The sequence below is a fragment of the Melanotaenia boesemani genome, chromosome 13 (assembly GCF_017639745.1).
Source record: "Melanotaenia boesemani isolate fMelBoe1 chromosome 13, fMelBoe1.pri, whole genome shotgun sequence".
Lineage (NCBI taxonomy): Eukaryota > Metazoa > Chordata > Actinopteri > Atheriniformes > Melanotaeniidae > Melanotaenia > Melanotaenia boesemani.
Genome location: NC_055694.1, coordinates 12756857 through 12782633, shown reverse-complemented (window position 1 = coordinate 12782633; position 25777 = coordinate 12756857). Strand labels below are relative to the sequence as shown.

At 37.1% G+C, this 25777-nt stretch overlaps 2 protein-coding genes across 9 annotated transcripts in view; both read left to right on the top strand.

Annotated features, from left to right (window-relative positions):
• The window catches only part of znf512b (zinc finger protein 512B), a 33986-nt gene extending 30061 nt beyond the window's left edge, over positions 1–3925 (top strand). For all 5 annotated transcript variants that reach the window (XM_042003988.1, XM_042003986.1, XM_042003985.1 and 2 more), the window contains one exon: positions 134–3925. In XM_042003988.1, the coding sequence (XP_041859922.1) occupies positions 134–478 (345 nt within the window). In that variant the 3' untranslated portion in view covers positions 479–3925. The remainder of the gene's footprint in view (positions 1–133) is intronic.
• A 1464-nt stretch (positions 3926–5389) lies between these two features.
• On the top strand, positions 5390–23474 carry uckl1b (uridine-cytidine kinase 1-like 1b). 4 transcript variants are annotated; one of them, XM_042003997.1, is made up of 15 exons: positions 5390–5469; positions 11809–12002; positions 13634–13740; positions 14794–14964; positions 15279–15350; positions 16162–16351; positions 16541–16602; positions 19323–19342; positions 20017–20115; positions 20236–20329; positions 20736–20798; positions 20933–21055; positions 21560–21667; positions 21745–21901; positions 22003–23474. In XM_042003997.1, the coding sequence occupies exons 1-15, from the start codon at positions 5399–5401 to the stop codon at positions 22080–22082; spliced, it is 1611 nt and encodes a 536-aa protein (XP_041859931.1). In that variant the 5' UTR covers positions 5390–5398; the 3' UTR covers positions 22083–23474. The 4 variants fall into 4 exon arrangements, with proteins under 4 accessions (XP_041859931.1, XP_041859932.1, XP_041859933.1 ...); XM_042003998.1 differs by lacking the exon at positions 19323–19342 and adding an exon at positions 18170–18186; XM_042003999.1 differs by lacking the exon at positions 5390–5469 and adding an exon at positions 8240–8943.
• Positions 23475–25777: the final 2303 nt, after the last annotated feature.

Here is a 25777-nt window from a genome sequence, read left to right as displayed (position 1 = left end):
TTGTGGGGAAGTTAAATGCATGCCTCTGTTAACTGTTCACATCCTGAGTTGATCTTTGTACTTTTTTTGTCTGACAGGTGTTTGTTTGATTATATTGATTAGTGTTTGTTTCTTTTTATTTTTTTTCTTTTAGAACTGGTTTCGTGCAGCCACCACTCAAGTGGTTTCTAGTAACAAGGGTAAAGTGCTTGAGAACAATGGAATAAAAGCTGAGGTGAGGAATGGTGCCACCACTGGTAAGAAAAGGGGCCGCAAACCAAAAGAGCGACCCTCTATGGATGTGGCTCTTCAAACAAAAACTGAAGCACTCCCTACTGCTCAAAACTCAAGCCCTAGCATGACCCCTCCCTCTGGTCCAGCACAGTCCCCAACCTCTATCCCTGACCGAACGGACAGTGATAGTCCAGTCCAAAACAGACAGCCCAGCCCCTCCGCCAACAGACGAAACAAACCCAAGAGGCTGTCTTTTTCGGAGTAGCGCTTCTTCTGTTGACCCTGGGGCCAGAAAGGATGCTTACTGTAAATGTTGCGCCAGGAAGCTTAAAGACCTTTCTATCTCCAGGATGACTTGGCTCTGAGAAGAAAGCCAAATCAACCATTCAAGAAGTAAAAGATTTGAAAAGGTCTTTAAGTCTCGGTTTGAGACCCCTAAGTTCATGTGTGCACTGGTACAAACAATAACCACAACAGTAATGCATTATTTCTCCATTCCACTTGTCTCCTTTTTAAGGCACACATTTCATTTTCTGTACTCACAGCGGGGACATCAGTAGTCATCGAGGATAAATTCCAGACCTTAACACGGAGAGCAATTTTTAAACAGAGGTAATATTCCAAATGAATGAGAGTAATTTCATGTTGTGTTTGAGAGGTTTTAAAAAGGAAATTCTATTAGCATGGTAAAGTCATTTAATGATAGCTAGTGTTTTCACATTTTTCCACAGATATACTGTACGGTGTACATAAACGGTATCTATATCTATATATCTATTTACTCAAAGCAATGATGCCACCTGTTATTTTTAAATCAACATGTCCAGTTGGGTCATAAGCAGTCAGTTTTTTGCAGTGTGCTTTTGTGCAATGTTGTTTGAATTTAATTTTTTTTTTGCTTTTGGTTTAACATTTGTTTTTTGTTTTATTTTTACTGTTCATGTTTTGTGTAAGCAATTTTCACATACATAAGCTACAATGTTGGTCAGTTGTTCCACACTTTTTTTTCCCACATCCCTCGCTTTGGTGATGTTTATTTTTTCACATAATGAAAGGTATCTGCTTTGACAACCATAATAACCAATGTTCAAAAATGATTTCTTCTCAGAAAATGTTCTTTTTCAGTGAAGTTGATGAGCAGAATACCCCAAAAGCTGATGGTTTCCATTTTTTTTTTCTTTTTGTAAAATATAACTTGGTTTTAATTATGTTTAATGTGATATTATTTAATTGATTTTAAACATAAAAAAGAATCTTGACGCATTCTAAAATATATATGGCAAAAGTGTAATATTTTGACAGAAGGAAGAATTTCTTGTGAAGCTTGTTGCACCATTACAGCACAATCAAATGATGTGACACTATTTCTAAGGAGGCCATAGTTGGGCTTTTGCTTTACCTTGAAACATACTGAGGAGATAATAAAGTTACAATCTTTTATAGAGAGGTTGATTTATTAAACAGGAAAAATGCAAGTTAAGATTTACAAAAAAAAAATGTATATGAGTGAATTCCTGGAAGCTTAAAGTTATTGCCTTGCACTTTAACCCGTGACCTTCTTGCTCCCCTCTTGTCTCTTTGCACTCCAGGTGTATTCAACCTTACCGATGTACAGGAGGGGGAATATTTTAATCTGATGAAAAGTTATAGAAAAACAGCATGGTTACATTTTCTGTAAAGTATCTAACACAGTATAATTATGATTCACCCCAAAAAGCCATAACTGGTCTTAGAGAAGTTTAATTGTCCTCTGTCACTTAATGTTAGATTAGCTTCAGTTTTGTACATTAATTAAATGACTTAATTACTTAAGATGAAAGAATATTTTGACTTTAACATGTTTAAAGTAGATACTTGAATCCACAGTTGTATTAACAAATTGAGCAAATGAAAACTCCATGAATATTTGATCTGTATGTGCAGTTTGTGTCTATAAAATAATGACTTGCTTGCATAAAAAAGGCAGATCGTGAATCTATTTTATATTCTACTGTGTGTATTGCCTAGATAGCAATCTGATAGCTTTGTACAAAATTGTGATGTGAGGATATTCTGGTGATAATAAGGGTGCTTTACTTGCCACTTTACCTTAAGGACCTAATACAACTCACTCAAGTCTACTAATTCATCCTGCCATGTTTTCCCTCTCTGGCAAATCATCTGAATTTTGCACCGAAATGTCAAAGTCATCATTAAAAATCAAGCACTGATGTCAGCAGAACATTTTCAAGAAACATTGGATTTAAAAAGTGCATGTGTTCCAGGTGGTTTCATTCCTACGCTGTGACTTTTTTTTATAATGTAAGGCAAAGATTCAATCTAAATTCCTCCATTACTAATCAGAAGATGGAGTTTTCAGGTGGGGATGATTATGCACACGTTTCTGTTCACTGAACCTTTATATTCTATCGAGGTTCAGTTGACAAAAAGCATAAGTTAGATGAGCACTGATTGGTCTGTGGACCTTTTCAATGAGTTGTCCAGATTTGTGTGTGTGTGTGTGTGTGTGTGTGTATGAATGACTGGGCATGTGTGTATTAAACAATTAGCACCTTTGTAATGACTGGATGTTAGAAATGGTGACACTTTTGTTGAGTGTTATGCTGTGGCACAGAGTTCGTTCATCAGCTGCTTGTTTCTTGTTTCATTAATGACGTCACATTGACTGTGTTTACCTGATGAGCTTTGGTGTTGCAATATGATAGTTTAGCACTGCTTTTAACAGTGGGTATTTTATATTTTATCACACCCTTTACTATCTGTCTTCCTATGACGTGGAAAACACATATCTATCCCGCAGTGTGAGCTAACTGCAATGTTTAGAGAGTACAGCAATACGCCATATTTAGCTGATTTTGTTGGCTTGCTAATATTTTGATATTGATGTGTCTTTTCACAATTGTATGGCTTTTTTCACTCCCCTACTTTTGTTTGTTTGCTTTTAAAATGCTTTTTTACATATGAATTCTACAGAAAAAAATGAAAAAGAAAAGTTGAAAAAACACACAACAAAACCTTGTTGACATACACTTATTTTATTCATTTTGATGACGCACATAAATTTAGCTTCCTTTTTTTTTCAGTACATGATGGCAAACACATTGAGAGAATCCTTTATTGTTATCTATTGGATATGGGGCAACAAGGCATATGTATGTGTGTTTGTTTCTGTATTTAGTGCACTTACTATAACATGAAATAGGCTTGAAATAGGAGTGTTGTTGGAGCTTTCTAGTTACCTGGACTGTGTGTGGTGTGACTTTTTTTTACCTGGGAAAACAGGAGGCTCAAGTGTCTTCCCTTTTGTCAGCAATGTTATTTCCAAAAGGAAGGTTGATCCTTAGCAATCCCCTTAGACAGCCTGCAAATTCTACCTTTTTATTTGGACTACAGTGATTCATTTTGTATGCTGTGTACTTGAAAAGCAGGAAATGGCATCTGGCCCTGTCTTCGGGGCCATCATGACTAAAATTTTAGAGTTTTATGAGATAATGTTACAGCTCATGACTGTTTACGATACATAGGTAACAAATAAAATGAGACTAATGATGTATTAAAGATTTCTATATCTGAAATTAAGATGTATAGTACCTAACTTTGGAGACGTCAACGTCTCCTTTGCGTCCGAACTGTTACATTTTTTCTCCCAAACTTGTTGTATGACTTGTGCATTAGTATCCCTCAACTAATTAATAAAAGTTTGTTGACTAAATCTGTGTCCCCCATGTCAGCACTTGAGAATGTTTTTACTAGTTTACAGTTGATGTAATTTCATTGATGTAATGCAGTTTTCTCGAATGCATGTCAAACAAAGGCATAAAAATGACCAGAATAAAGGCAGTAGTCATTGACAACAGGTCATGAAAAGCCACTGGCTTTCTAAGTTTTAAAAGGGTTTTTCAGAGTTACATGTTAGGTGGCCATGATGTGCAGAACATCCTGTTTTTTTTTTGTTTTTTTTTTTTTTTTCTTTCTTTCTTTTCTTTTTTTTCCATTAGAGACTGGTGTAGGTGGTTAAGCAGGTTTTTCCACTTATAGAATGCAAACTCAGTTTCACTTGTGGGTTTGTTTGGACATTGTATTTTAATCCTATTTTACTATTTTACTCAGATGCTGCCTTTTAAATGCAGGATTTGTTATTATGTGAAATTTGTAATATTAGCCTCTAAATTTATATAATTTCAGTTCTACCCCCCATGACCAAAAGCTAAGCATATTTGTCAGCTGTAAGTTGAATCCAAAAAATGTAATGAATTTAAATATACTATACATTTTATTTTCTTTGTTAAAATGACTCATAAATGTTATTACATATGACCCAATAAAATGAACACACAGATGAATTTATTGAATGTATTATAATTGGCTTACTTTAATAAATGGGCCAAAAAGATGTCATTTTTGTGGTCCAGATATTTATGTGAATTAACAGATTGGGCACTGTACAGCCCAAATTCTTGTAAACTTTTGCCAATAAGTTGAATTTTTTTCTTTTCCTTCCTGTCCCCATCCTTTCCCATCTCTAACAAATTCAACCATTTTGACCAAATAATGCTAACCAGGTAACAATAGAAGCAGGCACAAGCAAAGAGAGAGCATCACTTGCAAGCTGGTGCTCCAATATGCCACATAATGTGATGAAGTTGGCTTCAAAGATTGACCCCTGAATCCTCTAGATGTTGAAGTGCCTTTGGGCCAAATTGTGGACCCAAATTGCTCCTGATGACAGGTCACACTTTCATGGCAAAACTGTGACGAATGTTGAGTGTGTTTGTAGGTGAGTACTTCACAATATGTTAGATTTTCGCATTTTTGTTAATTTTTATTTTCTTTTTTTATAAATCTAATTATAAGGACTTATACATGTAGTAACAGTATGAACCATCTCTTAAATATAAAAAAAGTATATTAAGTTCTAATTACATAATAATAAGTGTCCAGATCTACACGTGGCCTGTTGAACATCAGCCATTGCAGCTTTGGTAAAGGCCGTGTATTATTATCATATCTGTACAGTACATGCTTTTGACTGTAGAGTGCAAGAAGAGTTCAGTTGCATTATGGGGCTTGGAGTTCACTTGAAGGCTGACAATGGAAAAGCATCGAACTTATAACACCGAAACGACTACATATCCCATGATGCCTGGGCGTTAACTTGACGCTTAACACCTGATTGTCAACAGTTATGTCCGCCGTTAGCATAGAAGAAAGGCTCGCTAAGATGGACAGCGAAGAAAAAACTTCTGCTTTGACCAGGTATTACGTTTAAAGGTTGGAGTTTTATTCGGAAACGATTGTATTCTTTTTATATTATTTTTGCAAGTGTTTATTTACTCTTTATTCCATTATCTACTGATAGTTACGCATCTTTACGGAAACGCGACCAGTCACACTATATGTTAATAGGCACAGTAACTATCTTATAATTACAGTAACATATTCTCGTGATAGCAGCCAGGAAATTACAATGTAACCGTTTGCTAATTACAGTTATCACATCAGCTCGCCCTCTACACGAGGTGGTCTCATGACATAACTTTGTAGTTGAACTGGAAATAAAGACACAAATATTAACCGGAATATGTTCACGTACTTTAACTTGTCAGAGTTTAGCCAGAGATAGTCCGTGTTAAGCAGGGATAGGAGTCTTAAGAGTTTTCACGTAAGCGAAAAAGCATTAAAGCATGTGATTTCCTTATGACCGTATAGTATGAGTAAATGGCATATTCCGGACGAATGTCGTCATCTTAGGGTATCCGCATGGTTATAGAAGGACATTTGCTTTGGGTTACTAATGCAGTTGCTGAATATACTCACACACGTGTCATATGGTTATCTCGACCCATCGTTAGTTTTTGCATCATGCCAGCCTTCAGCTTGGTACCTTACTAAACCACAAGAGGGTGTTATTACATTTGTATATTGGTCTATCTGCTGAGAGGACTGTATGTTCCTGTTCTATAAAGTTACATTAAACTCATACTCATGGGGACAATTAACATGAAAACACTTGTTGATGTTATACAGTTAGAAAAAACAGTCTGAGACACAAAACATACAACATATTCACTGGGTGATTTAAACTTAACACAGCACAAAGCACCACAAAATATAATGTAAATATACCAGGTCATATTAAAGTGTGATCTATGTGCCCTGTATAGGTAAAAAGGTATATTATTTTTTTTGTTTTATTCTTATTTTTTTTATATGTTTTGGCAGTGTTTAACATTTGTTGACTGCTTTTGCAGATGTTGACTGCATATATTTTTATTATTGGGATTTTCTGATATTACTTCTTTGGCATGTAAAACACTATATTTTTAACAGATTTGGCAACTAGTGATGCATGATTTTTGCTAATATCCAATCTCTGTAAAGTCACAGAGGCGTCAAAATATCTAGTATTTTTATTTTTTATTTTTATTACCATAACCCTGTAGTCATCTGTAAAGATAAAAGATTAAAGGGGCAATTAGCTACTGTTGTGCGCTGCCTGTAGACCAAAACAAATAAAGAGCCACGCCTTCCTCTACCTCTTCCCCCTACTCGCCTTGTTCGCAAACGAAAGTGCAAACACACTGAACAAAACAATGTCATCATTTTGTGAAACATGTCGAGGTAACTTATAACATCCACGTTGTTACCTACTGTCCAAGAGAACAGCTAGCTTCGAGTCAAATTGTAGCTTCTTTAGCTCTCGCACTGCTTTCCTCGTTGAAAAAAGAAGGCTGATGTTAAGGTTATGTCCCTGTCTCTATCAAACAACTTCTTCACCAATGACTTGGTTTTTTTTTTTTGTTTTTTTCCGAGGTAATGTCGGTTCCTGGTCGTCTTCTGGTCAATGTTTCGCTCTGCTCTCAGCGACTTTGCTTCGAAAATATGCGCTGTCATTGCGCGCTGGTTGAAGCCTTTTATAGGGAGGGAGGAGGCGCCGATTCACATGAGCCTACATGAATGCGCGGCCGGACCGGCTGGTAAACACAGGGCTGGAGATTAACACAGAGAGACGGTGTGTGACAGCATACTATACTCCAAATACAATTGCATCCCTAGTTCTTCAAGTAGCCATTTTTATATTCCTTCAATCTAGAAATGATCAATTTCCGCTTTTTGAGAAAATATATTCACATTTTAAGTATTTAAAATTAGTTTTCATGGCTTTACTGAAGAATTGAAAACTTAATGCATTGTTTTGTGTCCCACGTTACGTGTTACTTTTAAAATTCTGCGTACGGTATCAGTTTAGTGTTGATCAGCTCAGACTCTGCAGTGTGTCTCTGTAGCCAAAGAGATGGTTGAATGTCTGGCATAGCAACCAGCTCAAGCTTCTTGTTTTTCTCTCTTGTGTTGCAGCTGTCTTCTGACTTTGCTTTAAAGCTACAGTGACAGTCCTAAAACAACGTAGGACAAAAGAAATTTCTTTTTTCTGTGGTTTTAACAGCAAAGGAAATACAAATGAGGTTTTGTCAAGTCCAAACATTTGGAAATGTTTAAAATTTTGGTTTAAATCGAATCTAGGAGCTTCTTTAAGTAGTGTCATTTGTAAACCGTCATGTTGTCAATAAAAGTCATGGGTTTGTTTTTACATGCACTGAAAAACAATTAGTTTTCGCTGAACTCTAAGAATAAAGATTTGTTTTGTTTGCATGTGAGGGTTGTGGCTTAGGAGGAGTGTGAGGCTATGTATATATTTGCGTGCTTTGCCCAGGGCTGTTCCTCAGACTTTCAGCTGATAGAGCAGTAGTGTTGGGTTTCATCACGCTGTTTATTTCCTAGTCCTCGTTGGGTGAAGTCAGGGAGGGAACATCACTCCGTGTGTGTGTGCGTGTGTTTGAATGTTTGCTGTGGTGCTGACGTCTCCAGACTTGGTGTAAGGCACACAGAGACATAGCGAGTCCCTGCAGGGTATAAGCACTTCACATCCCCCTGCCCTTTCCCTCTGTCTTCCTCTCCCTTTTCCATTTCTCCCTCCTGTCACCTCCCTAACACAGCCAGAGGCATCTCCTGTGTTCGCTCAACAGCGTCGACATCAGAGACGAATAATAGCTGGCTGCTTGTCTAGTACTTTTCACTCTTCTTATTTTTTCTGTTTGTTTCTTTGGGTCTTTACCGCTCCCTTCTGGTCCCTCTTTCACCTCCAGCCACATATTGTGACACTAACTGTCAAAAACAGACGACCCAAGCTTGGCATTTGTGTGTGTGTGTGTGCCAGTGGTGGGGAGGTCTTGCTCTAAGCTGATGCTATTAATACCAGCTAATGAACATAATCTGGAGGGTAGGTTATCCTCTTACGTTTGTTGGCTGGACGGCTAAGGGGAGGAGCAGGGAGCTGTGTGAAAGAGGAGGGAAAAGCTGTAGCGCTGTAGTTTCACACTGTAGTTTTCTTCACTAAGCCGCAGTGCCTTCACTCTACCTCTATTGAGAGAATGGGGGAAACAGAAAGCTAAACAGATGTTTTAAGTTTCGTTTCTCACCCCAGTTGATATCCCTCTATATTTCCCACTGTCAGCATCATTCTGGTTGTGTTGCACCAGAGGGCAGTGCTTGTTATTGTGTTCAGGTGTATGATAATACTTAATATATCTGTTGGAAGTAGAGTAGGATTAAATTCAACTTGTGGAGCACACACAGTGGAAGTATATTGGTATTTTTTCCAGTTATGAACTCTCTACCAGCTTACTCAGGAGCTAGAATATCTGGCTGTTGGACTCTAAGATCTGATGGCAGGTAAGTGCCTTTGACTTATTTATATTTTTGCTTTTTTCACTTATCCTCAGGTGTAACAGACACCTGTGTTTTCTCTGTGAGGCTTAAATGTCTTATTCACAAAATATAATGTCAGCTGTAATCTCAAACTCTTTGGGATTTACAGTTTTTGTTGACATACTGTGATTTGGGAAATTTTGCATTTGCAACTCAGAAACCCAGAATTAACATGGATGACTGTACAGTGCTTTTATTCTGACAAGGTGTCAGTAGAGTCATATTTAAGAATATGACACAGCAATAATTTCATGCAGTTTGTCATAAGAGTATTTTTCTATGGGTAGTTACTTTGCATCAAAGGAGCAAACAGTTTGTGTTGCTCATTTAAGCTTTAAATAATCTTCCAAGGTTTTTATCAGAAAAGCAGAGCAACTTGTAGATATTAAAATTTATTACCTGCTGGTAATTTTAGCTTTCACACCAGCTGAACTCAGTTTTTCCCCAAGTCAGCTCCACAGGAATCCTCTCTAGCATCATGAACTCCGACATTTTTATTTAGCCTCTTTTTTTTTCAAAGGGACATTTACAGTGTGTATTTAATGTTTAGAGAGCTAGGCGCTACAGCTTGAGTATAACAAATCAACAAGAGCATGAGTCAGCACAGTCATCTAGGCTAATCTTTATGGTAGTCTGGTTTTGTTTTAACTGATAACCCAACTGGAGTTTCTTCCAACTCAGTATGCTGTCTCAGTCCACTCCCAGGCTCCATGCAGACCCAGGTGACCCTGATGTGATAAGATAAGTCTTTAGTGTAGCTTGTTTGCTATGCTTTTGAACTCTTGATACTCCACCTGGACAGGTATATGGCCCCTTCAAAGACTTGAAAGCTTAGAGTCAACAGGACAGCAGAGAACTCTCTCTTACACAGTCTTCTACAGTTATGGCATCTGGCTGTTTACAGTCTTCTTTGGGTGAGGTGTGGATGGCTCGGATTCTGCAGTAAGTGTTGCTAGCAACTGACAACTGGTTAGACTTCTCACTTAAAGATGATGGGATATGTTTGTAGAACAAAAAGCTGTGTCTGTGTTGGTGAAAAGATTGGGTGGTTTAATGTGTTCATGGTGACTGTTTAACTACTGAAGTCCAGGTTGCATTTCTTTCTCTCTGTAATGACTCATTTGCCAAAATATGCTGCAACTCAAAGTTTAGTAAAATAGATTCATGTAAGAGCAGTAATACAGGTTTTAGAGAGGTAGTTGCACTAGTTGTTCCACCAGTTTTATGTTTTATGTTAGTCACACTTTTATAACTTAATTAACCACAGCTATTCAGTTAATGTTGATGGGTATTCTTTTTGACTTTTAATTCTCTGCATGAAACAAGGAAGGTGACACATTTAAAAAAAACATTGAAAACATTTGTTAATGCACCTTTTAGTTACTGAGAATCAGGGCACTTGCATCAGGTATTACATGAATATTTCACAAGTCAGTATTACTTATCTGTCTTGCTGAAGACATGACTGATCATTGCTCTTAGGTTGAATAGCCATGCAAATTCACTCAATGCTTCTCTGCCCCTCACTGGTTCATGTCTGATTTGAATTGGAATGCTGTCATTTGTTTATGAGGACATTTTCATCTTGTTTTACTGTGGCACAATCTATTTAGTGGCACAGCTGATTGCAGGCCTGTAGTCATGTGATTATGTCAGCATTTTTTTAAAAGAAGTAACATATAGACCTTTTTCACTAAAAGATCTGGGACCTATTGTACATTTAAGCAACACTAAGAAGGTGATACTAAATCAAGTTGCAAGTACTCGCAGGGAGAAGAGGTGGATTCAGAAAATAGTTGCTGCAATATGTTCAGAACTGACACAACAGTGGCTCATCCCTTGAATTAGATGTCCATTTTTATGCTTTAATTATTCAGTCAATGTGTACAGTGTACAGTGGCTTAAAAAAATAAGAAATTCCCCTAAAATAGTAATGTACAAGGACTGGGCTGTGAATATGTATAATATTTCCAAAGACAAATTTCGAAAGACCTTCAGAAAGCCTGCATAACTATTGCTGAACACCACTTAAAAAGATTGTAGGAAAATATGTGTTCATGGAAGCAAAACATACACAAATTAGGGGAGGCTCAAAACTTGTACATTGTACATCTGATGCCTTTTATTTATTTATGTGCTAGGTCTTTTTAATGATGATTGTGAGCTTGCTGGAAGGAGGTAGATGAAATATAGGGGTGCAGGGAAAACTCAAGAGACCAGATTTGAAATGCAAGCCTTGCTGAGAAAAGCTCAGCCAAGGAAAAAAAAGACAGAGAATTGATGTGTGTTTGTAGCATCACCATCAAGATCTATATATTAGGACATGGTTATTTCTTATAAGAGTAGAGAAGCTCTGTATAAATGCATGGCTCTTTCTGTGACAGAAGAGGGATCTTTGTTTACTTCACAGTGACCTATGTGCAACCGTTCCAATAAAGCTCAGATTATATTGCCTTCAGATTATTATGTTCCTACAGACAAACAGCTACGATACTGTATATGTACTTTGTTACCTGCAGTATACACAAGCGGACAAAGTTCTCAGTGAAGATGCAGCAAACCAAACATTAACCCAGGAGAGATGACCAGTACTTCAAGACTTGTTCAGACTTGTTTTCTGGCAATAACACCAGATGACTGATTGATTGATTTAGTTCATTCTTGCATGAACTTACAGTATATGTATTGTATTGTCATGGATAACTTGTTCTGATTGAGTTTCACCATGACCCAAGTCGAGGACTTCATCCTGTAAAATACAAAATATGAAAAACAAAAGAACATTTTTTCTTTGCTTCAAAACACTGAAACTGTGTTGTTATTTAACAGTGGAGGTGGAGAGGGATCACTGGACAGGCTTCTTCCCTCGGTAAGCACAGGCCTTTCTCCCAGGAAAAGGACCACCAGCCAGTGTAAGTCTGAGCCTCCTCTGCTACGCACATCGAAACGAACCATCTATACTGCTGGTCGCCCACCCTGGTACAACGAACATGGGACACAGTCCAAAGAGGCCTTCATCATTGGTAGGAATTTGAAAATGTTTTCTGCCCTTTTACATGTATTTTTTTCTTTAAATATCATACTCAAATGGATGGATGGATAAACATGATTTATTTTAGGAGAGTTATCTAAACTGAAAACAAAGCGATTCCTAGATTAGATTAAGCAGTACGTCTGTACCATTGTTCATGTCTGAACTGGTTTACAGATGGGTTTGCATGGTCAACTGGAAATGTTGCCTTAAAAATTGAGTTGTTGTTTTTTTTTTGCAAAATAAAGTCAGAAATACCTTTATCTGTTCCAGGACTGTTTACCTGAAGCAGACATTTGATTTTAGTAATTGGGAAGACATTTCCTGTTTCCAAACTATTATCTATTTTCTGTTTTTCTAGTCTATAAATTTCAGAATTTAAAGACAAGTTGATTGTGCAGACCCTGCCTTGTAGTAAGGCAGGAAGTGCTACTAATGACTGAATGCACACTCCTACCCAGAGCTGCCTTGATGCATTACAGTCTGATAAATAGCTCTGCAGTACTATATGTTTAAATAAGACATGTTGTCTCAATTTTAGAATTTCACTACAGTTATCTTTAATTAATGAACTCCCAGTAGCAACATTATCATGGCAGCTATGGAACTTTTGAAAAGAAAAAAAAAAAACAAACATCTGTCTGTGTATATGAATATCTTTTGCAAATGATGCCAATTTAAATAACATGTGCATGGAGTGTAAAAGGCGTGTAACAATAGTTTTTGAAAGTGTACAAAAAGAACATTATGTCTTAAATACAATTTCAACTGAAACAAAATCACTCGTTATATCATCATTTTCTGTATTATTATCTCACATTTTTTTATATCACAGTTGTTGTTAATACTGATATATTACTGCAGGTTTAGTACATGCCGTAGCATTACAAGTCTATCTATATTAAGATTATACAAACATTTCCTGATCAAACCATTTTGGAGTTATCACACAGTTAAAAAGACAAAGATTAAATATAAAAGTTTTCTGATTGCTTCATTAATCTTCTTTTCCATGACTACAGTCACTGAAAGAGGCTCACATGCTATGGAAATGTAAAACAAATTCACAATTTTATTGTCCTCATTTCTATATGCACTGATAAATACAGATGAAAGATTAATCCACAATAATTTATTCTTTATGGTAACAGGAATAAATTGGTTTAGGTATCTCTGGTTAGTTTATTTCCTCTTCGTGCAAAACTGTTTCTATTTTTTGCTGCTTACTGAAGCGTTACAGCATAAATTAAATTCTTTGCATGCAACTTTTCTTGTTTTGATCATTTGTATGAACAACAGTTTGTAGTCTCTACAACTGTCTGTCAACACTTAATTAACATGATGGCATACAAGGACAAAATGTTTAAACATATGTTTTAATCTGTGGAGCAGGCAATATGAATCTGAAACAGAATGAAATTGGAAAATTATAAATGTGAAGGTATCTTGCTGGGAAAAAAAAAGGCCATTATCCTAAAGGAATCTTAGCATGCACTGACTGACATCAGATTGTTCTGCCTAGCTCATGCAAGATGTTTGTATCAAATAATGGTATATTGAAATGATGCTTCGGCAATGTATGAAAGCATCACTTAATGTCCTTATGTCAATTTTCTGTCACAGGTCTGTGTGGTGGCAGCGCTTCAGGAAAGACAACCGTAGCCAGGAAAATCATTGAAGCTTTAGATGTACCGTGGGTTGTATTACTCTCAATGGACTCTTTTTACAAGGTATGCATGATCATGCAGTATGTGATGTGTACATTTGCATTCTGTCAAAGCAAAATTTTATTGTAGGCTGCTAAATTTGGACATTTTTGCACATGTTTTACAGCAATCCAAGTGTATTCAGACTGAAGAGGTTGAAATTATGACATGTGATTTGTGTTTTGTCTTATGTGGCTGCTAACCCTCTCTGTGGCCTGAAGGATGGGTAAAAAAAAAGACTCATTGAAGAAGGCAGATTGAAAGAGAGAAAATATGATTCTCTTTGGATCCTGGGGGAAACAGAAGTCTGGAGAGAGTGAAAACAGAGTAGATAAGAAGGCTCGTGTGTTGAAAGAGAGGCACGGGGACAGACGAAATTGGGAGAGAAAAAAGTCCTGGAGAGCAATCAAGCAAGAGCCATCATTCTTACTCCTCTGTATCTCCACCCACTCTGGTTGTGTAATCTTGTCAAAATGTGACAGGAGTGGGGGGGGGTGGCAGACCATGCAGAGTAGGGGGGGATTTACGATTGACCGGTGCTCCTGTAGCTCTTAGTGAGAGCCAGTTTGCTCACTTTACTTTGCTTCTGTATTGTAGGTCTTTTTATACTTATATCTACAACTAAGCTGCTGGAGAAGCTTAAAGCCCACACAGAGCATGTAACATTAGTTTAGCATTTTCAGTGTATAATCTGCTCACTTAAGAAGTGGGCGTTGATGTTCATAAACTGCCAAATACCAGGTCTGGGGCTTTAATGCTCAACCACCCTAAGGGCACACACACAGCACCTGGTACAGACGTCACAGCAGCACATGATGTTCTCCTAAATTTAGGTCCCCTCACTTCATCTGCTCTTCAACAGGGATCTGTGTTTTCATTCAAACTTAATAATCTGATGACGTAAATATGTTGTATTACACTGCATTTAGAAAATGTGGCTTGATGAGTTTTTTTTCCCCTTTGCATTGCTAAGAGACAAATGTTAATATATGGGTCTAAGCAGCAAAACATGGAATGAAAGTAGTCTGCAGTGTTTTGTTCTAGAAATCATGTTGTAAACACTGTGGCAAATTTCAGGTCCTGTCCCCCGAACAGCAGACCCGGGCTGCCAGCAATGACTATAACTTTGACCACCCTGATGCCTTTGACTTTGATTTGCTGACACACATCCTGCGCAAACTCAAACAGGGCAAGAGTGTGAAAATTCCTGTGTATGACTTTACAACCCATGGGAGACAAAAGGAGTGGGTAAGGATGAACACACAGATTTAAACATGTTGCATTGCACTTGTACATTAATGAGTTACAGCATACTGCATAATCTCAGTTTCTTGATTATCTAAAAGGTTTTTAATCTCCATCTCTGATGATTTAGCCACTTTTTTTAAGCTGCATATCTCCAGATGGTTTCTGGCAGACTGCTGCAGTGATTTATGTGGACATGTTGTTTAGTAAACTATACTTGAGTTTCTAATTTGCTAGATATATGCTGCTTTTCTTTTTTACAATGCAGTTGTTTGTTTCGACATTTTACTGCAATCTAATATGTTTGTTCACCTCAGAAAACTGTGTATGGAGCCAGTGTTATCATCTTTGAGGGAATCATGGCCTTTGCAGATAAAGAGCTTTTGAAGGTAATGTAACATGCTCTGCTATCACTATTGAGCATGAAAAACTGAACTTAGCTAATCTTTTAAAATATGCATGTTCATTCAGTATATCATTTATGAAGTGGATAAATAAAAACCTGATCTATACTGTGTGTACTCATCCTGTGTAAACTGTTTATATACAATATACTGCACACATTTAGACTGATGAATTCAGAGAAGTGGAGGTGCTAAAGATGACTGAGAAGAATATGAATCACATAAATTTGTTCAGAGCACTTGACAATATTGTTTTCCTGTTAATAATTGCCAGTCATTTACTAGATATTTTCATGAACTAAACTGGCCAACTGGCTTGTTAATTCTGGTATATCAACTTAGATGCAACACAGTTAATGTTTCAGATGATGCACTGAAGTAATACAGGCCAATATTTTCAATAATTATTATAAATATATAACTTTAGTTTTTATATTCCTACAAGACAGACTGGATACGTTAGTTGCTGCTAAAAAAAAATATTTATGAAGTATTTTTTGGGTAGAACTATCAGCTCCAATGTGATCATTTTAACAGGTCTTAGTTATTTGTGTTTTTTTTTCTGCATGTATTTAATGAGAATTTTTTGTCATTGCCTTTTTTAGAAGGCAAAATGAAATATAAATATTGCATTGCAATTTAAAATAGACACATGAAGAAAGGTTCATTTGAAACTGAACATGCAATGATCAATTTATATGGAGCTTGCTTGAGTTTGTCTTTTTTTGTGAATGTAACATAAATTATGTTCAACAAATTTTTTTTTTTCTGTTTGATGTTTTTTTTTTTTCTTCAGTTGCTGGACATGAAGATCTTTGTAGACACAGATTCTGACATTCGTTTGGTGCGCCGACTGAGGAGGGACATTTCAGAAAGAGGCCGAGATATTGAGGGTGTCATCAAACAGTACAACAAGTTTGTGAAGCCAGCTTTCGAGCAGTACATCGAGCCGACCATGCGCCTGGCTGATATTGTGGTGCCGCGTGGTGCGTACATACTAACGTGTGTCTATGCACATCTTTAGGATTTCTTTACTAAAATGAACAAAAGGAATAAACCCTATCATTTTAATTTACCATGTAGCAGAACAAGACAAATACTTTACTTGTTGTCAGACTCCAAAAATGCTTTTAAAGATTAACATCTCTTCTTGTTTCTGTTTATTTTCCTGTCAGGTGGTGGCAATATGGTTGCCATTGATTTGATTGTTCAGCATGTTCACAGTCAGCTGGAGGAGGTAAGAGAGGTTACACTCACAGCTGTTCACACATATATAAATAAATATATAAATACACTGACAGGTAGAACGTTTGTCATGTCACTGAGTGAAATATATGGCATGTATTTTTTAAGTTCATCTCCTTAATTAATAGCTCTCATGGTGGGTGTGCTAGCAGACAGCGCTTCATTTGTAACCTGCCAGGTTAATCACTCCCTCTAGTGGAAAGAAATTGTACTGCAAAGGTTTTGGTTGGGCTGAATGTGTTTGTTCTGACTTTGTTCAGTGACCACAATAGTAGCAATTTGGGCTGTTTACTGTATTATTAGGATACTTTTTATTATAACAAGTTACTTTAAAGCAGCAGCTTTGGGGAGTAAAAAATAGCCATTAGCCCAACCCTTTGCTAACCTCCTCGAATGTGAATATGTATGTATTCAAGACAGTACAAGTGCATCCATCATAGTGTGAGTTGTATTGAGATTAACCTTTCTGCAGCTTTGATTAACTAATTAAACGTGAATGTTTTAACAGTTTTAACCTATTACTGTAGTTTTTGTTATGCATTTTTCTGTATGAAACTAATTGCTACATTTCATTTTGACATTTTTTGTGAGAAAAATACGTGGCATCATTACATGCAAATCTTAGGTTGTATTGCTCTGTTAGCCAGATACATTTTAAATACACATGAGCTGTTATATTAATTAGACTGCTGATTGTCTCTCTGTTTCTTGGCAAATCTTAAAGGTGTAATGTTGGCATTCTGTTGTAACTGGTAACAATTTGATTTAGAAAAAAGACTTCACATTAGAGCCACTTAAGGGTCTTTTAAGCCCAGTTTTTAGTTACTGTTAACATGTTTGCAAATGGCCTCACTTGCTTTAAGTTACTTTGCACACACCTACTTATTTTGCAACCTTTTGTGTACTGTGTGTTGAATGGTTTATTAATATATGATCTTTCATCAAAAGACTAAGAGATAGTCATAAATTATTAAAAAAAAAGTTCTTTAAATAGATACTCAAATTTTTAGAAGAAATTTACTGGAAATGTTACAAAATCATAAAAACTAAATTCATAGCAGTTAAAACTGCAGTTTGTAACTGCTGTTGCTATGCAAACACTTTCAATTGCTCTATGAGAAATATATTAAGTATAACCACACATTTAATCCCATCTAGTGAAAAGGAAACCACCATTTTGTCAAACAAAAATGGAATCAAGTCAAAAGTTTTGTTTTCTTATTTGACAAATCATATAAAAATACAGAATTTGTCATGAATCAAAAGAAAGTGGGCCTGCACTGTAAGCTACTTCTCATTTTTATTCATTTTCAGACCTGATGTCTTTTTAATATATAGTCTATGATTTTACATAAAAACCCATCAAACTGACTTTTAGAGTTGTTATTGAACCAGCACTAATCACCGGTCACCGAAGGCACATTTCTGTGTTTGGGGAGCACTTTGTGTGACAGCGTGGTTTGCTTCATGTCCTCTCTGCCATACACATAGTAACACGTGCTTCTGATGGACTGCTCTCTCACTCCCTTCCCCCTCCCCCCACCTTCCATTGCTCACAGCGCGAGCTCTGCGTCAGGTAGAGTGGCCTTTATCCTGTCTATTATTCTCTGCTCTACATCTTTCCAGTTCAACTACTCCAGCTTGTTAATGGAAGGGAGAGAAAAAGAAGTGTAGCAAAACCAGCCTCTAGCTAACACCTTTCTGCTGGCTGCCATGACACATCACTAGGCGGCACTATTGTATCTTTAAACCAAATATGGCTAAATAGCGATCAGCCTCAGAGGAAAAGACTTGTACAATTGTCTTGTCATCTTGTAGTAGTGGCAAGATGCAGGAATGTAAATTCTTTGTTCACATAAATACAAAAAGTTAAACTGGTCTTTTCATAGTTTCAAAATGGTGTGATGCAGCCAGCATTTATTGTAAAGGTGTTGGTTTTCCCTCTCTTTATGTTTAATCGAAATGACATCTCACACCCCTTCCTGCCATCTGTGTCTAAAAATACACCCATGAGTCAAGTCACTGACCCTCCTTTCAGTGGCAACAAGAGAACGAACAACTATAGCAGAAAGCACAAGAGAGGAAGCTCTTGCTACAGCTATTGTTGATTATTACATACCTCAGCCACAGAGAAAGTTTCCAATACCCTACTACAAAGCGCTGAGTTTTTCCATTGAATGTCGGCCACAGTAACTGAGACAGAAAGTGAGAGGAAGTGAGCTTGGTGTCTGTCTTTAGACACAGGATGTGCTGGGGCCTGTGAACTCAAATACCAACCTTTACTGCTCTACACAGTGAAAGAGTGACAGCCACACGATTGCTTGTGCACCTCCCACGCATACACACAGTGGATGCATGTGTACAGATACCAAAATGCAATCCAAAATTCGCAATTTCATTTTGTACCATAACATCTGCACGAACCTTTTTCAGCATGGCCTGCTACATTAGGTCTTGTCAGTAATCTGACACATCCAGGAGTGAATGATAATCTATTAATGTTTTATTTAAAATAGCCGTTTACCTTGACAGTAGCTTCTGGAGCATTTGACATGTCCAAGTTTCAGCTGTCACACTTTACACTGTGTCTGATGATCCTTTATCCCTTCATCCATCTGATGTTGTGTCTCTTTTCATTTCTCCTCCTATCTGTTGTCTTTTCTGTGTCTCCTCTGTGATTGTTGTGTTTTGTCAAAAAAATTCTCTTCATAGAGGAAACTTCGCTGGGATATGTGAGCAGATTTGCTACAATTTTTCTTTTCTTTGCATTTGGCTAATGCGTATCTCAGTGACATTTTAGATACTCTAGTTTCAACATGACTGCATCACTCAGTATTTACAACAGTGTGTCTGTTCTAGAGTCTGAGTTAGACCTAGGACAAGTAGATTTTCTGAACTGTTTATTTGGAGAAAATAAAGAGACCTTTGATGGAAAATAACCACAGTGAACTTGTTTATATTAGATGTTGAAATTGTCATTGATTTCTAATTTGTATGATCATTTTTAGATTGTTCTGACCTTCTTTTCCATTATCATGGTCTCTGTGCTGTTCTAATTTTCCACTGAGATACTTAACGCTGGCTGTGTGTGCTCTGTAATTTCTGTGCCTGCATTTTCCCAAGCGATCCTGATAGATTTATTACACTGCCATCTAACTTTTCTCTAACTGTTGTTGACAAATTCTTCTTTTTCCTTATTGTTAATATTTGCATGTACTTTCACATTAGTGTGTGTGTTTTGTGAGTGTGAATACAGAACATATCTACACTCTTCTGTGTGAAGCTGAAGTCTTAATTGCTCTTGAATTTACCTGTGCTGTATTCACCTCTGCATCCATCTGTTTTTCTTTTCACTGCTTTTACCTGTTTGCCACCTCTGTGCAACTATTTGTTGCCGTGGTTACAGGGCAGCCTTGGCTTCTGCACACCAGGCCCAACCCCTCCCCCAAACCCTCAGCGTTCTGGAGAGCACACCCCAAGTCAGGGGCATGCACACCATCATCAGGTAAAAGCTAAGAAGCCTCATTTATTTTAGTAGCTGTTGCATACATTTTCCATTAAAGCCTTTGAAGTATAAAACTGCTGCCACCAGAAGAAATCTCACATCCCTCTTCTCCTTGTCTAGAAACAAGGAAACCACTCGTGATGAGTTCATCTTCTACTCCAAGAGGTTGATGCGCCTATTGATCGAGCGAGCGCTCTCCTTTCTCCCCTCACAGGTTTCAAATAACAACATATCCTTTAAATCCATTTGTATCAGTGCACAAGTTTCTGCAACTGTAAACAATACCATTAGATACCTGGGTGTACAAAAGGAGGAAACTTTCAGAAATACAATGAACTGACAGATAGTTACCAGACGCAGTCAAAGAATTACATGTCTTGATTTTAAAATCAGTGTGAAAAGTGGAAAACATGACTCTTGCATTTATAAAGCACATACCCACAATGTAATGTCCTGTGACATGAGCATGGAAATGTATTGTGTCACATGATGGAAAGTTTTCTTACCTGACGATAATTCTCTCTAGGAGGTTACAGTACATTTTCTCTGGCTTCTGTAGTACAGTATGCAGTGCTGTGAACAGCTCTGTGTTCACACTGTTATATTTATTATTAACTCAGGTCCACATAGTCCAGACCCCCCAGGGAGAGGATTACGAAGGCAGGACTTTCTATGGGAAGAGGGTGAGTGAACTCCATTTACCTCTCCACACTGTTTTTATTCTTTTTTAAAAAAATCTGTTTAAAGGACTTTTCTTTACCTTAAATGATGCAATTAACCTCTGTTTAATTTTTTTTTCTCTCTTTTTTTTCTTTAGATCACAGGTGTGTCCATCCTGCGAGCCGGAGAGACCATGGAGCCAGCTCTAAGGGCTGTCTGCAAAGACGTCCGCATCGGCAAGATCCTCATCCAGACCAACCAGGACACGGGAGAACCAGAGGTACAGACCAGCACTAATTGTATATATGAGTTATTGAATTTCAAAGCTGTATAAAACAATTATTGTTTTACACTTTCTGTCCTAGTCCAAAATAGGAAACTTTCAAACTTTTGGAAACACGTATCATATTTTTTTAACTGGTTTATCTGTGTTTGTACTGCTGGAATTGAAAATGTTGATTTTGCGTGTGCTTTGAAATCTGGCCTTGGCGTGATGATGAGGATAAGAAGACTAAGTGTGTTTCAAAAATTTAGAGCTTTTCAGTTTGGCCTCATGTTTTTGCAGATGCTGCTGACTGAATTTATGGTTTTCAGGTAGAAGCTAGAGGGTTAATACCTCAATGACTTCTGTATAGTTTCACAGAGTCCTGTTGTTTCGACATACATTTTGTTTTTTTGAATGTCCTTTATAGGACGTTTTTAGAATGGGGGATTTCTACTCACCCACCTAGATGGTCAGATATGGTTTGGTATTAACCCACATCCTGTTTTTGCACATTTTCAGCTTCATTACCTTCGTTTACCCAAAGACATCACTGAAGATCATGTGATTCTGATGGACTGCACCGTGTCCACAGGAGCTGCTGCTATGATGGCAGTACGAGTCCTGCTGGTGGGTTCCCAATTATATTTAGAAACTTCTTAAAGTCGGCCGAGCTGCATGCAACATGTAACCATTTTTATTTTCAGGACCATGACGTTCAGGAGGACAAGATTCTGCTGGTTTCTTTGCTCATGGCTGAGATGGGAGTTCACTCAGTTGCCTACGCATTCCCACAGGTTAAAATCATCACCACAGCTGTGGACAAGAAGGTCAATGACGTCTTTCACATCATCCCTGGCATAGGTGAGATATGCTGGCAAACAAGGTGTTGCAGTTATTAATTAGTTGTTGTTTTTATTTTTTTATGTATAATTGATGCTGAATCCTATTATTTATCTCTGCAGGAAACTTTGGAGATAGATATTTTGGAACGGATGCGCCCCCTGACTGGAGTGACGAGGAGATGGACGAGCCCAGTTACTGATGCCTCTACTATATTTCCTGATTCAGAGTTGTGCCCCCTTTATTACCGAAAAATGTTTGGCCACAATTTGCATCCGTCAAGGGCCGAACAGAACTGTCCTAAAAAAGGAACTGAAAACAGGACAATGTGACGTTGCTACTTTACAGTTTCAGTTTTAAATTATATTATTTAATTAGGTGGAAATACTGACAGTGAATGTTACTGTTGATGTTTTTATTTGTACAGCATTTTTTAAAGTTCTTATTTTGATGTTTAAATTGTGACAATCGCTTGAAAATTTGAAGACGTGTTTTGAAAAGATTTATCCGGCCTTAAGTCATGCACTGCGGACGGCACAACTAAGTGTGGATTTGCACATGATGTAAAAGAACAACAGTCAAACTTTTTTTTTTTTTGTCTTCTTCCTCACAACTTTCACAAAAGTAAAATCAGAGCGTGAACTTGGGTTGCTCAACTTCCATGGCCATGAGCACTTTCAGAAGGACCATTCAATCGGAAAATGTGTGGGTGTACCTGTCTGTTTCTTTTCTTTTTTTTTAGCTTTCTCGTTCACTCTTTTCCTTCTCTGTGGATGCCGACTTACCCAGCTGAAAAGGATGTTAAAACCACTTTTATTTTACAGCTTTAAGTATGTACTTGTGGCGTATATTTATGCTGAATGTTCTTCATTTTCATATTATTACTGTGGATAGACCTGACCAGTCAGCAGGCAAGCCATGCATCTTTGTTTCTGTGAAAATGGGTCATCTGCATTAAGCAAACACAGATTACGTCTTTTCTTCAGTCTCACGCGTCCTGATTAATGCTTCTGTTCTTGATGCAGTAGATAAGATTGATTGTTTAAAAGAAGCCGATGAGCTGCAGACCCATGAAGTTGAAATAGCTACAGGTCAGAAAGTTTTCAGATTGTGCCTGATCTTTTTACTCAGTAGCTATATTGAAATGAATAAAGTCCATCTTTTTAAGATGGAGATTTATTAATATTGCCTTGTTCTTATTGTTGAAAATGTCAACAGTTTGCCAGACATGAACTTGCAGTCAGTTAATTTTGATAGCATATTGCTGTGATGTTCATAAGGTCATAATTATCATTTGATTTAATTTTAATCATCTAGATTTATTAAAATTGCAGCATTTTACAACATATTTCTAATAGAAGGAGCTTACTGCATCTTGTCATGTTAGTGACGAGTTGTTAAAGTTGGCAAGTCAATGCTTTTCCATTTAATCACCTGTTACTGAACAAGACGTTCTCACTGCTGATTACATTTTTCTGTTGAGGTCAGGTGATGTGTTTGCAGCCTCCCAGCCTGAATGTACAATGTCTAAGATTTATTATGTCTGCATGTTTATTTTTTTATATTGAATAAAAGTGCAATGTATAGATTTTAATCAGCTCACACTGTTTTATTTATGACAAAGGTAAATATAACCCAATACAACTGCTTAATCTAAACACAGATATTAAAAACCCACCTCATAACATAATAAATTAAACTTCTCCAGATGGCTCAACACTGTGCAAATATATATATTATCAAACATTTTAATATAGACACATTACCTGCATTCTAAAAATGAACAGGAAGGAAATTGTGGTTGTCCTCTTCTCATGGAAAGTAACCTTGGTATCTTCCATCACTTTCCATAATTATCACCCTGGCAGCCATCAAGATGTCAGTCACACTAAAGCATGATTGAGACACATCTCATGGGGCTGATGGACAATTACAAACCAACGGCCTGTTGGGCAGATATTGACACACAAAAAGCATATTTTTTTCTGAAGGAAGAGGCATGAAAAGACGGTGAAAAGACAAGCAAAAGCTGACAATATCAAGAAGCTCAGCAGCTAATAACTGGCTGCTCTTTTGTGTGCAGCTATATCTGATTTTATAGATTTATTCATTTACTTATTAGAGAAGTTAAAAACATCTGCCCTTTGATTTGCACAAGTTAAATCTGAAATAAACCGACACATTTTCCTGCTACTCCTTTGTGGCATTTTGCCGCTGATATTTGCTTAAATACAAAGTTTAGACTAAATGCAGATGTGGTTCATGCTTCTTGACAAAGTGCATCAAAACTTCATAGAAAGGGAGATGTCAGTGGAAAATTCACCTCTAGCACTGACAAACAGGAAGATGGTGTGTCTGTGTGTCACTCAGAGTGTGTGAGTTGCATCCCCATTGGTAGCACTGAGCATGATGAGGTCACAGCTCGGTGAAGAAAGCAGGAGTGGCCGATTTAACTCTGCGATCTGTGCTGCTTTTTCATCCTCATGTCACCAGTTTGTGCTCCAGGTTGCTCTGCTCTCCTCCAATCTGCCTTCTTTTGGTCCTAACTTTACATGATGAAGATTGTCTTCCTATCTGGCTTGCCTGTTTGGGGGTGAGGAGTCACAAGCTCTGCCATGTGGGTAAGAAGCACGCAGAGAAGACTTTGAATACTGTTAGATAAAAAGAGACTTCAAGCTTGCAATAATATTCTATTATTATTATTATGGTTACTGATGAAACATGGAAAAAATGTTTGTATGCATGTTATTTGTTTGGTTTCCTATCAGGCTGTGAGTGTGTCTAGATTGTGCATGTGAAGAGCCGTAGGCCATCGCAGATCAGCAGCTTAATGCTGATAGTTGAGGATGAATTATTCAGATGATGAAGTATTTCTGAATCATGTAAAGAGGGTTTAGATCAGCCTGTTGAAGAGGGTAAAGTATTGTCTTTCCTTTCTCCCTCTTTCACCATTCACTCTCTTTCTCTGAGTGTGTGTGTGTGTGTGTGTGTGTGTGTGCCATTGTGCACTCTCCATCTGCATAGTTTATCTCAAGAGTTAAAACTCTGAGAGATTTGACTGTCCTCTTAAAGTCAGGCCAGGATGATATAGATGTTCTTAGTAAGAGATGCAGTTTGTGCATTAACTCAGCTGGATGAAGATTTAATTGCTCTGTGAGTAGTTTCAAGCAAGTTAGCTAACAACTGACTGAGCAAGATGTGGTGTTAATCTTTAAATACTGTGTATGGCAGTTTTATAAAAAGGGATATTCGGCGCAAATATACACTATTATTCTGTGCCCTTCATTGTGGTTGTTGTCATTTGCCATTAGATTAGAAAATCCTGACCTTCCCTTCAATGGAAAAAGTTTTATTTTTAACCTGAATGAACAAATTGAAAGGTTGAAACAAAACAGTGATAATCACTGTTGTTTTGATCAATTTTAATTTTTAAAAGCATATTTTCTTTTTAATTCTAAGTGGATGTTTGCTCTTGGCGCCAAAATCTTAAACATGTGGCTCACAATGAAAAAAACATAAAAATGGCTGCATAAATTGGATTATGGTGTAATTGATAATGGAATATCAACAAAAAAAGTGAAATGTAAAGTAAAATACAATGATAATAATGACGGTGAAAAAACCGTATAGCAGTATTTGAGCAGATACATCAAGAAATTTAGGGCTAAAAAATAAAAAAAAATAAATAAATAAAAAAGAGCCTTTAGATGATTGGGATTGCCAGTAAAGGCGACAAAAACTATTATTTTAACTAACTTTTGCACAACCGCACAGTCAAATTTAGCATTTTTGCATCCAAATTATGAAGCAATAGTAGCATCCCCCAGCTTATCACACACATGTTGCATGCTTTCAAACATGGGAGCACGTTTTTGTTGTTTTTCTAAGAAAAGCATT